Raw genomic sequence first — 13,561 nt, 5'->3', positions numbered from 1 at the left:
ATTTCCCTCCTCCATCAGCAAGGCCGCTGCCCTGTGCCGGTCTCCCAGCACTTAGCAGGGAGAGCAGGGCTCCCTCCAGAGACCCGAGAGGGCAAGCTTATGACTCCTCGGGGCTCCATCAGCCAACATCACAGACTCCTTTAACAGGAGGCTATGGTGCGGGGCAGCCCCAGTCATTTATCTTCTCTAAGTGCAGGGAAAGGGCCCTGGACAAGATGGACACTATCCTCGCCTGTTCGTGGCGCTGACACTCTTTGGGAAGGGGGGCAGATAATAAGGTGATACACAAATGAATAAATAAGATGAGTGTAGAAGGTGGCTAACGCCCGAGAAAAATTAAGCAAGGTGATACATAGTGAGTGAGCAAGTAGCAGCTAATTAGCCTCATCTCAGACCCTGAAGGAAGAAGGTGAGGACAGAGCTAGGAGAGAAACACTCCAGGACACTGAAGAGCACAGTCCACTTGACTCGCCATGGGAGCAGAGGCCGGGTGGCTCAATGAGGGGAGAGGGCACTGGGCTGACGATGAGGAGGCGCCTTGGACCCCCACGCGGTTCTGAGGCAGTGCAGGACCTCAGGAAGCCATGACCCCCCTTAGGACCCCATATTCTCCCTCTGGACAGTGGGGGTGGGACATGACTGTCCCCTTCTCCTGTTGTTGGCTGCCAAGATCCTAGGGTGACCCAGCCTCCTGGCTCCCAAGGAGCCCATCCTGTGTCCTGCAGGGGGCTGGGCAGGAGGGGGGGGAATCCTGTTCCCTTTCTGAGCCAATTCTCCAAGGCAGAGGGGGCTGGGTTCTTGAAATGATTGGCCCCGATTCAGCAGCTCCTGTAAGGGTTAGACGGGGACAGAGGGAAGGAGACTTCCAGCAGGCAGACAGGGGCCCTGGCCCTGGGCTGGGGGTTTCTCAGTAGGGGACGTTTCCTGCCCCCAATGCTCCCTGCTCTGACAGGAGCTTTTCTGTCACTCCTCAGAGCCCTGTGGGCCAGCCCAAGGTGCACGGAGGGGGAACACTTTTGCATCCAGCATCCCTCATGATGTTCTCTTTGGTAGAACCTTCCCACTCAGGACTCGGCACCCTGAACAGTCCAGAAGTCTGACATCTGGCTTCTGAGGCTCCTCTCGCCAGGGAGGAGGTGGGAGAAGGAGGAGCAGGCTGGCCTGAGAAAATCCCAGAAGGAATCCTAAATGCAGCTGCCCTCACAGGGATTATGGATATTCCCAGGAATAACGATACTCACAGTTACCAGTCACCGAGTGCTTACCACCAGGCCAGTCAAAATGCTGGCATGTGAACCCTTTGTCACCTAATTTAATCCTCACAACTACCTTTAAATAAATACACAACCACCCTAAAAGATCACAAAGCTATACAGCGTATTGTTCTCACTACTTTACAGGTATAGAAACAGAGGCTCTACTCCCGGCCCTCTTATGTACCTGAGTTTTTAATTTTCATGAACCCTGGGAGGGGAGGGGTCCCTTGAAACACCACACTTGCCATTCATGAAGTGCACCCCACTTTGCAGAACCCCTGTCCCCCGGTTCCAGCCTCCCAGCAGCCCTAGAAACGGGAATGTGTCATAGTTTGCTTCATTTTACAGATGGAAAAAGCCCCAAGCCCAGTGAGTGACAAGGCACACAGACAGGAAGTGGCAGAGGGCAAGGAGAACCCAAGTGTCCACATTCCCAGCCCCTGGTTCTTTCCATGGAGAAACCTGCCTGAGTGACCGCGTGCCTGGGGCCAAAGCAGTGCTCACTGGGCCCTGTGCCAGAGGGATTGCAATAAAACCACTCCTTTATGTCTTCATGTTTGCACCCAGCCTCCAGGCACACAGGTCCTTGACAATTAGCCCATTTTACAGATAAGCACCAGGTCAGAGAAGAGGAAGGGCCCCCAGCCCACCACCGGGTGGGCATTCAGCCCCAGGTCTCCCAAAGCTGGCCACAGACAGGTTGCAACTGCTGAAGGGTACAAAGGGGTTCCCACGTCCGCACCAATTACTGAAGCTGTGGGTGCCCCAAGGAACAGAAAAAGCCCTCCATCCATGGATGACAGCACACACTCCTAGGCAAGCAAAAACTAAGGGCACACAAAACAAAGGGCAGCTCACATTCTCCCAGATCCCTTGAGGGTGTCACTTCCCGAAATACGCAACAGGGCTGGGAGAATCACAGACACCAGGATGAACCCTCAACTGGCTACCAGAGCCCTGGGTTCCAGTTCCACTTGTGCTCTTGGGCAAATCACAGTCCCCTTTGAAGGAGCCCCTTCCCAAAGGCCTTGTCCAAGGAGGGGGGCAGAGGTCGGGGCTGGGATGGGATGGGATGGGAAGAGGGGAGTAAGACACCTCTATTCTCAGAAAAACAGGGCTGCGAGAAACGGAAAGGAAGGAGTCTTGCTCTCTCTCCCATGTCCCCCCACCCACCCCCCTTAACCACACAGGTGCCAGACAGCTTTTGCGAAAAAACTAGTTTGCAAACACACTTCGACTTCTGGGAAGCTGCCCAGCTCCACGCCCTCCCTTCGTAGCCTCTTCCTGGGCCGGGAGCTGGCTCTCCGGCAGTACGCTGGGGCGGGGGCGGGGGGGTGGGTGGGATATGGAGGTTGAGAGCAGGTTACGGCGGGGGGGGGGGGGGGCGGTGGCCAGGGACCAGCCCGACCTCAAGTCTTCGGCAGCTGGGACTTCGGCAGCGGGGACTCTACCTTTCCGGACGCTCCCAGGCTCCAGGGAGGAGGTAGGAGAGTCCCTACACAGCTGGGCTCGGACACCGAGGGGCACCACCCTCCTCCAGCACCCTTTCCTCTTTCCCCCACCGTGGTCCGGGCGCAGCCGGAGCGCCCCCGCGTGGCCGGGTCGCAGCTGAGTCACCCAAAGGCCAGAGCCCGGGTGCGCGCGGGTGGCGGGGGCTTCGGGTGTCACGGCCCCCGAGGCGGAACCCAGCCTCCTTCCAACCCGCCACCGGCTCGAGAAGCCGAGCCGAAAGGCCGAACTTAGCGTTCGCGCCAGGGCGCCCCGCCCGCCCCTGGCCCGCCCGGGCCCCACTCACCACGGGTCCCGCGGGCGCCGCCGCCCTCACGGCGTGGTCGCCGCTGCCGCTGCCCGCGCTCCGGGCCGCCGGGGCATCCCGGGGCGCTCCTCTGCTTGGCGGGGCCCGCGGGCGCGGGACGGGCTCAGGGCGCTGCCCGCGCGGCCCTGGCCAGCTCGCGTGCGCTCCCAGCCGCCTGGGGTCCAGTGCTCCTCCCGGGCGGGCGGGCGGCGGCGGCGGCGGCTCGGGCTCCTCCCTCCGGCCGAGAGGGGGCGGGGGTGGGGAGGCGAGGCGGGCGCTTCCTGGAGGGGCGAGCGCTCCCCACGGGCGGAGCGGGGGAGCTGTCCCGCCCGCCGTCCGCGGCTCGGATCCCGCGGCTGGCGCGCCCTGGCGCTCCGGGCTCTCAGCGCCGCGGGGGCCGGAACCCGAGGGTCCGAACGCTCGAGGCCGGAATCCGAGGGTCCGAACGTTCCAGGCTGGGACTCCGCGGATCGGAACGCCTCTGGTTCGCACCCTCCCGGGCCGGTGCTGCCGGAGTCGCGGACACCTCCGAGTTCCGAGCACCGTGCGCTCAGGGCCGCGGACGCGGGAACCGAGGGGTGAGCTCAGCCCGGGCCTTCGGGGCCCCAGCTCGCCGCCTGCGGCCTCGACCCCGAGGGCCCCGCGCTGCGCCCTCGGGGACACACCACAGGGCTAGGTTCTGGGCCGTACTGAGCAGCGCTAGGACCGCAGTGTCGTCTCCCCCGCCCCCCAGTAAAAGAGCTCGGCATTTTCTTGTCGCCAGGCACTGGGAAGATGACACATATTTCTCAGACAGAAAGGATAAGATAAAGAGTTTGAACAGTGCCTGGGGCTAGTGAGCGGGAGCATAATTAAGGGGGGGCTTGAGGCCCTGGCACCGACTCCCCCCTTTCTGCGAAGGCCATCTTTTCCCTAGAAGAAGCACCGATTCCTGAGAAATGCATCTGTCGCCGGGAGCTCCTGCTGCAGGTCACTCAGCGGTATTTACGTGCACCCCCCCTCCCATTCAGTGTCTCAGACAGCTGAGCCTCATTTAACCAGATTGTGGGAGATCTCACGGCCATGTCCGAAGCCCTTGGCCCTACAGCTCAAGGACTGGGCGACTGTGAGTTAACGCATTGCGCTTGGGTTGTGGGTTTTCCATTCCAGGTAGGAGAGGGTTAACTAGGAGACTCGAGCTGCAGCCTGTGAACCTCCCTCCAGTCTGAGTCACGGGCACTTTGCAGCCTTAGAGGGGCATCCACCGAAAAACCCCAGGGCTCTGAGCTTTGTTCTCTGCCTGCCTGCCTGTCCCCCCACCCCCACCCCCATCCATCCTTCTTTTCTCCCAGCTCTCCTCATCTTTCCTCCACCAAAGTCCCCAAAGCCCTCAGCCCAGCTGTGGGGCAAACCAATCTATAGGCATTCTTAGACCAAGCTCCAGCCCCACCTCCCCCAGGAAGCCTTTCCTGATTGATCTGGCCCCCAGATTCCCTTTCCTCTCCTTGCCCCAGAGCCACAGAAGAGACAGGCACTGGGACAGACAATGGTGAACCCAAGCAGCGTCCCCTCCCCTGAAGTTGCAATCGTATTATTGTGTGAAGAGTGCAAAGGTTGGAGGTGGGGTGGCATAGAAGACCCAACTCAGCGAGGAAATCAGGCTTCCTCTAGAAGCCCTGAAGGATGAGGTATGTGGGCCTACCCAGGGTGAAGAAGATACTGGATCCCTGGCCTAATGGACAGAAGACAGGGGCCAGGGAGCAGAGCAATTCCACTCCTAGGAATTTGCCCCAAGGAAATGAAAGCACATGTCCACGCAAAAAACTCATACACAAAGGTTCATTGCAGCATGGTTCAGAATAGCCAAAAAGTGGAGATGACTCAAATGCCCATTAACAGATGAATGGATAAACAAAATGTGGCCTGTCCACACAATGGAATATTATTCAGCCATAGAAAGGTAAATATGAACGGACTTTGAAAACATCATGGTAAATGAAAGCAGCCAGTCATTAAAGATCACATATTGTATGATTCCATTTATGTGAAATGTCCACACTAGACAAATCCACAGAGACAGAAGGCAGCCTAGTGGCTGTCTAGGCCTGGGAGGAGACTGGGGAGTAATTGCTATTACTATGGGATTTCTTGGGGGGGGGCGGTGATTAAAAATGCTCTGAAATTATAGTGATGGTTGAACAACTGTAGGTATACTCAAACCATTCACTTGTATACCCTTAAAGGGGTGAGTGTTATAGCTCAACAAAGCTGTCTAAAAGAAAGTCAGGGATTAGGAGAAGCCAGAGGTCTGGGCGCCTGGGTGGCTTAGTCGGTTAAGCGTCCGACTTCGGCTCAGGCCATGATCCCACGGGGTTCGTGAGTTCGGGCCCCGCACCGGGCTTGCCGCTGTTAGTGCAGAGCCTGCTTCGGATCCTGTCTCCCTCTCTCTCTGCCCCCGCCAAAAATAAATAAGCATTTTTTAAAAAGAGGAGAGGCCAGAGGTCAACTGATTAAGGCCGGGTGTCTTACCCTCTGTCCTTGATCCACACACAATGTAAGGCCGTTAGAGCAAAATGTTGGAGGACGTCTTTCCTTGCCCTGGTAGAGACCTCACTGCACAAGCAGGAGGCCTCAATTTCCCCAAATTGGCCTAGTATGTAAAACACCTGCCGTCTGGGTGTTTATTTCCACAGTCCAGGCTGTCGGGACAAACAGATCGGAATAAGCAGGGCTGCCTGTACACTTCAGTGTGTTTGTGAATTACAGACACGTGAAGGTACTGCCTGTGTACCGGGCCCTGGCTGGCCTCAGGGATGTGTGAGGGGGTAGAGGATGGAAGGGGTCCCAGTTATTTATGCTGCATCCAAATCACCCCAAACTTTATGGTCTCTCATGGCTCTGGGGGTCACTGGGCTCAGCGGGAGTGGTTCTTGCTTAGGATTTCTCAAACAGTTGCAGTCAGCCCATGACAGGGGCTGGAGTTATCTAGAAGGCATATGTCTGGCAATTGATGCCGGCTGTCAGCTGGGACCTCAGCTGGAACCGTCAGCCGGAACACCTACCCACGACCCTTCCGTGCGGCCTGAACTTCCACATAATATGGCAGCTGGGTTCCAAGAGTGAGCATCCCAGGGGAACCAGGTGGATGCCTTGTTATCTTTTATAGAACCTAGCCTTGCAAGTCACATCATGTCACTTCTGCCGTAGTTACCAGCTCCCTCCAGAGACCCGCCTCTCAGTGAGAGGACTGTCACTGTCACACTGTAGGGAGAGCATGTGGGATGGGAGGAATTGTGGTGGCCATCTTTGGAAAATACCGTCTGCCACAGGGAATTGATATGGAGATATATTCATGACGGAGACAGCCCCTCAAGAATCTCATGGCTGACTCCAGTGCCAGGCTTCAGGCAGAGTCATGGCTGTGGGTTTGAATCCCAGCCGCTCTAGTTATTGCCTGGTGAGATCACTCCGTTCTCTGGGCCTCAGTTTCCTCCTCTGTAAAATGTAAGGATAGACTTGTGTCTGCTTCTGGGGATGCTTGTGGGAATTCAGTGAGACCCTTATGTGGCTAGCACAGTACCAAGCACGCTTAGACACCAGGGCTGGTGCATTGTTCTGACTATTTTTAGGTCCCAGGGCTGTGGTCACTGTAACACAGGGATGCCCCCTTCTCCGGTCAGGATGCCCGGGCTCCCCTGCCCTTTCAGTCAGCCCCAGACGCCTCCATCGGACCCAACCTTACACTGAAATATTTGTGTGGGGGTGGGGAACCACAGGAGCAGCTGGGGAAACCGATGCTTCTGTCCTAGGAACTCAACCTGGGGACCCCAGTTGGATTGTTCTCAAGTGAAAGCTCCTTTTTTTGGTGGCCTCCTCCTTAGAGGAAAGGTCACTTTCTGGGCAGCCAGGGCAGGGCTGGAGTTTGTGTGGGATGAACGACAAGGTATGGTTTCCAAGGCCCGGGGTCAGGGAGGACGCCAGCTCTGGAAGCTGGGAGACACATGGGGTAGGGGTGGGGTGCGTCATCAGGGTGGCTGCGGCGGGAGGGCGGACCGGAGGACCAGCTGTCCCCAGAACTTCCTGAGACCAGCCCTGGGAGGAGCTTTACCAAAGCAGCCACTGTCAGGTCTTTCCCAGGAAGCTCTGGATGTGTCCAGAGGGTGTGTCCAGCTCTGGGCGTGTCCAGCTCTGGCTGGGGTCACCACCCTCTGGCCTGGCCTTGGCCATGGGAGGGGGTTGGGAGCACAAGGTAGACTGCACAGCCCTCCAGACTGGGGTGGGGGTCGTGGCGGGGGGTGCTCTCTGAGGAACACACAGACCTGCAGACCAGTTAAATCCCCAGCCAGGACCACCTCAACTTCCTGCTTGTTCCACGACTGGAATTGAAGCCCCACTGAATACTCCCCGTGTGACCTTGGCAAGTCCCGTTCCTCTCTGGGCTTCCATTTTCTCCTTTGTAAAACAGGGTAGCTTCTTGCTGAGATTACGGCTTTGGGTCTAGAGGACGTCGTGGATGGTGGAAATCCTACAGGACAATAGCCAGGCAAGGCAGGTGACAGAGGGTTCAAAACCCTCCCCGAGGGAGAGTTAACCATCGGGTCACCTTTGCGGCACTTGTGAAAGTAGGTCTTCGTGCCTTGTCTCAGTTTGCTCATCCTTTCACCGTACAGATGGGGAAACCGGGGCTGCACCTGTGGAACTGAGTCACAAAATTTGGAAGTGGTTAAGGGAGTGGATCCTAGGAGCTTTCATCTCAAGGGAAAAAGCCATTTTTTTCTTTCTCAGTTTTCTTTGGTAACTATATGAGATCCTGGATGTTAAATAAACTTACTGTGTTGATCGTTTCACAATGTATGCAAGTCCTTAGCCGACGTGTTCGCGCTCATACAGTGCTGTGGGACAGTTGTATCTCACTGAAACAGGAAAGGGGGGAAAAGTCATGAAACGTAGGTTTGATTCCCAGTGCTACCACTTACTAGCTTTGTGCCTTTGGACAAGTCAGGAAAAATCTCTGGGTCTCAGTGTCCTCATCTGGAAAGAGAGGGCCCTTGGGACAAAAGAAGGGATCCAGGTATAAAGTCTTGTCTTGCCTTCCACACCCACAGCTGCACGTCAGCATTGCCTGGGGAGCTTTCTAAATAGTGTGTGTGTGTGTGTGTGTTTTAAGGTGTATTTATTTATTTTGAGAGAGAGAGAGAGAGAGAGGTAGAGAGAAAGGGAGAGAATCCCAAGCAGGCTCCACGCTGAGAGCACAGAGCCGGATCGGGGGCTCGAACCCATGAACCGTGAGATCATGGTCTGAGCTGAAACCAAGAGTTGGATGTTCAACTGACGGAGTCACCCAGCTGCCCCTAAATACTATACTCTGTTTTTTTAAAAAGGCATTTTAGGGGAGACTGGGGGCCCAATCGGTTGAGGCTCTGACTCTTGGCTTTGGCTGAGGCCATGATCTTGTAGTTCATGGGTTCGAGCCCTGTATCGGGCTCCACGCTGACAGTGGGGAGCCTGCTGGGGATTCTCTCTCTCTCTCTCTCTCTCTCTCTCTCTCTCTCTCTCTCTGCCTCTCCCCTGCTTATGCTTTCTTTCTCTCAAAACAAATAAATAAATTTTTAAAAAGGCATTTAAAAAAAGTTCTCCAAGTGATTCTAATGCACAGACAGGGTTGAGACCCACTCACTGGTTGATAGCCTTGCAAAGCTGAGTGTGGTCCAGCAGTATAGACATCACGTGGGGGCTCTTAGAAATGCAGCATCCTAGGCCCTGCCCAACACCTGCTGAACCAGAATCTGCTTGTTAACAAGATCCCCAGATGATTCGACCCACATTACAGTTTCTGTAACTGTGATTTTATAGTTCAAGAAGCAGTGGCCTGGACAGTGGATTTCAGACGTGTGTGTTTGGGGCCAGGATGGAAGGGGCAACTGGGGAGGATTTGCGGCCTGTGGGGATAGGAAGGGAGATTCTGTGACGCCCATCAGAAAGGTGGATGTTCAATCTGTAAAACCATAGGACAGAGGCCAAGTGACAAAGTAGCAAAATGAGCTTCTCCCAGCCTTGCGGCCAGATGAGAGTACTTACCAGCCGGCTCACATTCTTGGGGAGAAAATTCACGGACAGAAATCGGGAGCGAGCGCCATGTTCATTACCCTGCTCACTTGGCCACAGCCTCCCTTTTCTTTGAATTGTATTTGTTTCATGCGTCTATTTAAACAGCTTACTTTTCGGAGGAAGGGGGTAGGGAGACTGGACCTCATCGGTGTTGGGTAGAAAAACAGTCCAGGCCTCCAGCAAGCAGGTGGCTGCAGAGGAAGATTAATAAAAGGAACGAGGTGCCTGCACACCGCCCGTAGTGGGCCCAGCCAGCTCTGCAGTGCCCAACATTCGGTTTATCTCAGGGCAGCTGCTGAAAGTTTCTTGGGGTTTAGAACTTGGCCAGAGCTGAAAGGGAGAGAAGGAGGAAAATGTAAAACGAATAGGCAGCAAATGAAGAGCATCCCTGAGCTCCGGGCTCTCCTGGTGCGCATTTCATCTGGCCTGGAGCTTCTGGTTGGTGCCCTGTTCCTTCCTCAGCCATGACTTCCTGGGCAAGTCACCTTCAGGCTTTGAGGGACTCATACTCCAGTTTTGGGCACAGAGAGAGGACAGTACAAGCACCCCTCCCCCGCTTGGTTTGAAGGATCCAGAGTCAACTTGGCATCATTTCCCAGGGAGGAGAGATAGCATTTGGGGTTCCAGTTTTCTGGGGAAACTTGTTAGAACCTCTGCCTGCCCATCCCCTCCCCCATGACCAGGATCGTGGCCCCATTCGGTGCCAGGTGTGCCCTGACCCTAGCCCGATAAGAGTGTCCTCGTGTGGGGTGTGGGTGCTTGGCACTTGGCCGGAGGACTTTCTCCTCGTGCTTGGCGGGGGACCGGAGACAACATGGAGAGCGGCAAAGGTCAGGACTGAGCCACCCAGGTGAACCACTAGTAGGCAGAGTATCCCAGGATCCTAGGCCAGGTGGGACAGGCCCCTAGCATCACCTCTTAACTTCATTCTGGGTCCAATAGGAAGTAATCTCAGGAATCACCAGTGGGCCAACCTGCCCTCTAGTGGCGCTAAGCTGTAACTGCACCCTGTCTGCCCGCTTTTTCACAATGGGGTGCAGCTCTGGGGGAAGGCGCCCTGTGATCAATTTGTTCAACCCACAGGCAGGTGACGGAGAGTGGGTGCCGTTCTCCTGTCATTTCAAGCATCTCTTCACCTCATATGTATTCAACCCTAAAAGGAGAAGGGAAATAGCAATAAACCATTACCCACTGCCTGTTAGGAATTTTGTATACCATGCTTCCTGGGTGCCTCCAAAGGTCCTGGGTGTTGGGGGGCGGGGGTGGTTACTAACTCTTGTCCAGAAATAGTTCTTGTCTTCAAAGACCAGCAGCAAGGAGTCAAGTCACAGTCCATTCCATGCCCATCTGACTTCCAAAGCCATGTTTTTAATGTTCCACCCACCAGTGGACCCCTCTAGGCCAGGAGATTCTAGGCTCTCACAAGGACTGCCAGGCAAGCAGCAAAAGGGAGGGGTGATACATCAGGGAGTGGTGGGGACTGTGGCAAACTGGGAGGTATGTGTCATATCCAAAGTGCATGGTCATATGACTCCCCGGATTACTCTTGAGTGAGAATGTGGGACCAACACCTAACAAAAGCTGAAAATCTAGATTTTCATGTAAAAGTTCCCAATTTTAAATACTGACAATTGATTCCAAAAAGAGTTTAAATATAATGCAGGTCCAACAAAGAATGTTTCTAACACTTCGAGCTTCTATAATACCCGCATAGTACAGCTGAGTCAGGAGAGAGAAGGCAACTTGCCCACGAGCCCGTGACCATATGGAGACAGAGTCTGGAGTTAAGCCCATGTCTCCTGACTCCCAGGCCATTGCTCCTCTCAGTTCATCTCTCTGTCGTCTGTCCTACTCTCCAGTCCCTGGGGCAGGGGGTGAACCACTTCTGACCTTGGTGAGTTACCAGGATACATCAGACTCAGGGTAGAGGCTGTTAACACGATACACATTTATTGGTCAAATTTGGCTTACAGTGTAGCAGGGCCGTCCTTGGAAGCGACAAGAATATTACGTAGCACGTGCAGCCCCTGGGAACTCACCCGGATCCTGCTGAGGTAGTGACTGGACCCAGTGGCCTTGCTTGATTATCTTGGTAGTGCCTATCCCCACACCCTTAGACCTGGCTTCTTCCCTTACATAGGTCAGAGTAGGCCTGTCCATTCCCACGGACTGTACCTAGCCCTGGGCCCAAAGTCCTTGGAAGCCAGTGCTTAAGAGGAGGGAGTCATCCCATTCACAAATGGGAAAACTGAGGCTTGAGGCAGGAGGGGACTCATCCAAAAGCCTCAGGGCTGAGTCCCTGGCTTGGTTCTCAGGCCACTGGGCTGATCAGTGCTTGGACACCTCTCCCCATCCCCAGTTCTGGGTGGAGGCCATTCCCTAGCTTAGATGCTCTGGAAATGCAATATATAAATACATACTTGCCTTTAAAAAGTAATAAATTAGATTTTGTACCAGCCTGAGGGTATCCTGCCAGCACATATCCTACGATATGAGCAGCTAGCACATGCCATCTATGAGCCACAAATCATATGTCCTGCCACGTGTGGTGCTAGGACCCATGACACTGACCCCGAGGCCACACCGCAAGCTCTATGTAATGCCACACAGAATTCTGCCACGGGTGACCTGCGTCACCCATCACATCACGACACTCTCATTGTGCGACATGTCCCCGACTGCTCATGAATGTCACATGTGATGCAGGGTAGTCTATTGGCCACACCAGGCTTTGGGCCCTTCTTGAAGACTGTAGCAACACAAATAGGCCCCGCCCTCCTAGGGCAGCATACAGGGGGACCCAGCTGCGGCTCTTTTCCCGAGCCCTCAGTCCTGGTGGGTGGAAGCTGGCTTCACTTGGCTGTATTCGAAGGACCTTGAGGGGGCCATCAAGTACCCCAAGGGGCTTTCGGCTGCTTGTCAAAGAAAGCGAAGTCCAGCCTGGGCTCCTGCTTCTGCAGACGCTGCACCGTGTCGGGGGGAATGGGGTTGTTCCAGAGGCTGCAGGGCACAGAGGCAGGCACTCAGGTCTAGGAGTTGCTCACTCATTCTCTTGTCTCCATCCCCCGTTTGATCTACAGATGGGGAGACCCAAGCCCACGAGGGGGAGAGCCATGCCCAGGGCTACCTGGCAGAGGCAGGTATTAGACGAGCACGGCCACCCTCGGGAGAGGGTGTCCTCCACACCCACCTCCCGACTTCTCCCACTGGGTCTCCATCTCTGGGCGCTAGCGATCCCAGCCGGGGCCATGCTCTTATGACACATTTGGGCGAAGAGGGAAAAACTATCTTCTTCAAGACACTCTACTTCCATCATTTGAAACTGTCATAAGATATCGATTTCCATAGCACGAGACACTTCACTACCATTTACTAGAAATTCAAAATGTCAACTATATAAATGATGTCCCTTGGTGGCAATGCCCTTGTGCAGTGCACAGCCTCTAAAACTGTACGTGGTGGCTCTGATTATATAATTTTAAGTGCTTACTACGTGCTAGGCATTGTGCTCAGTGCTTCATATAATCGTCTAGTCCTCCTAGAAACTTTCTGAGGTAGATACTATCGTTGACCCCATTTTACAGATGGGGAAAACTGAGGAGAAGAGAGGTTGAATTCCTGACACAAAGTTGCATAACTGGCAAATGGCAGAGCTGGGATTTGATCCCAGCTGCTTGCTGTCTAATTCCTGGTGGAGTGATGCAAGTCCCCTCTGATAATCCCCAGCCCGGGTCTTGCCCCCTCCCACAGGGAGTCAGTCCCCTTACACTGTAGAGGTTGGTGTGGCCTCCCACCCACCATCCCTGCCCCTGTGAGCCCTTGTTACCGAATGACTTGGATGCCAGACCCTTGCGCCAACCCTTCAGCCAAGAGCCAGGCTCCACAAGCTGTGATCCGATTCTTCTCCAGGCTTCCCAACAGACAGCAGAGAGAAGGGAAAGAGAGAAACTGGCATGAGTGTGGGGGATGGGCTTCCCTCTATGCCCCCCACCCCAGGCCCAACGGAACCCAACAGACAACAGTGCAGCGGGAAAGCCAAAGGCGGGGACCCAGGGAGAGTGAAAGCCGGCACGGGCTGGGAGCAGAGTGTGCAACTCAGTGAGGGCTTCCTTGCAGGCAGGGGCCTGACCCAGTGGCCTCTCAGCTTTCCCCAGGATGCAGCTTCCCCTTCGCGCCCTCCCCTCCTTCTGGTTTCCCAGGAGGTGTCCCTCATACTCCATTCTCTTCAGCCGGCCCATCTGCGGCAGGACCCGGGCCAGCTCGGCAGCCGCCTCGTCCCCGAGCACATTCCAGGACAGCCTGCAGGGTAGGGGACCTAAGGTCAGTGGCAGGAGAACAGGGAGGCCGAGGGGTGAGACAAGGAGGCAGGTGGGGAGGCCTGGCGGCCCACGATGGGGGGCTGCCACGCAGGTGCCAGAAAGGC

At 55.3% G+C, this 13,561-nt stretch overlaps 2 protein-coding genes and 1 long non-coding RNA gene across 17 annotated transcripts in view; all 3 read right to left on the bottom strand.

Moving 5' to 3' along the window:
- The window catches only part of CPNE2 (copine 2), a 46,945-nt gene extending 43,755 nt beyond the window's left edge, over positions 1-3,190 (bottom strand). Inside the window, exon 1 of the mRNA XM_023245147.2 lies at positions 3,052-3,190. The gene's annotated coding sequence lies outside the window, so the exon portion shown is untranslated. The remainder of the gene's footprint in view (positions 1-3,051) is intronic.
- A 1,665-nt stretch (positions 3,191-4,855) lies between these two features.
- On the bottom strand, positions 4,856-8,185 carry LOC123382361. Its single transcript, XR_006590625.1, has 2 exons — positions 7,862-8,185; positions 4,856-7,729 (listed from the first exon to the last, which is right to left on the bottom strand). It is a non-coding gene; the product is annotated as an uncharacterized LOC123382361 (long non-coding RNA).
- A 2,881-nt stretch (positions 8,186-11,066) lies between these two features.
- NLRC5 (NLR family CARD domain containing 5) overlaps positions 11,067-13,561 on the bottom strand; it is an 86,966-nt gene continuing 84,471 nt past the window's right edge. For all 15 annotated transcript variants that reach the window (XM_011290148.3, XM_019819771.3, XM_045045654.1 and 12 more), the window contains 3 exons: positions 13,354-13,437; positions 12,965-13,048; positions 11,067-12,138 (listed from right to left, as the gene is read on the bottom strand). In XM_011290148.3, the coding sequence (XP_011288450.2) occupies positions 12,027-12,138; positions 12,965-13,048; positions 13,354-13,437 (280 nt within the window). In that variant the 3' untranslated portion in view covers positions 11,067-12,026. The remainder of the gene's footprint in view (positions 12,139-12,964; positions 13,049-13,353; positions 13,438-13,561) is intronic.

The sequence above is a fragment of the Felis catus genome, chromosome E2 (genome assembly GCF_018350175.1).
Source record: "Felis catus isolate Fca126 chromosome E2, F.catus_Fca126_mat1.0, whole genome shotgun sequence".
In the NCBI taxonomy this organism is placed as follows: Eukaryota; Metazoa; Chordata; class Mammalia; order Carnivora; family Felidae; genus Felis; species Felis catus.
This window is presented reverse-complemented; position numbering and strand designations above follow the sequence as displayed.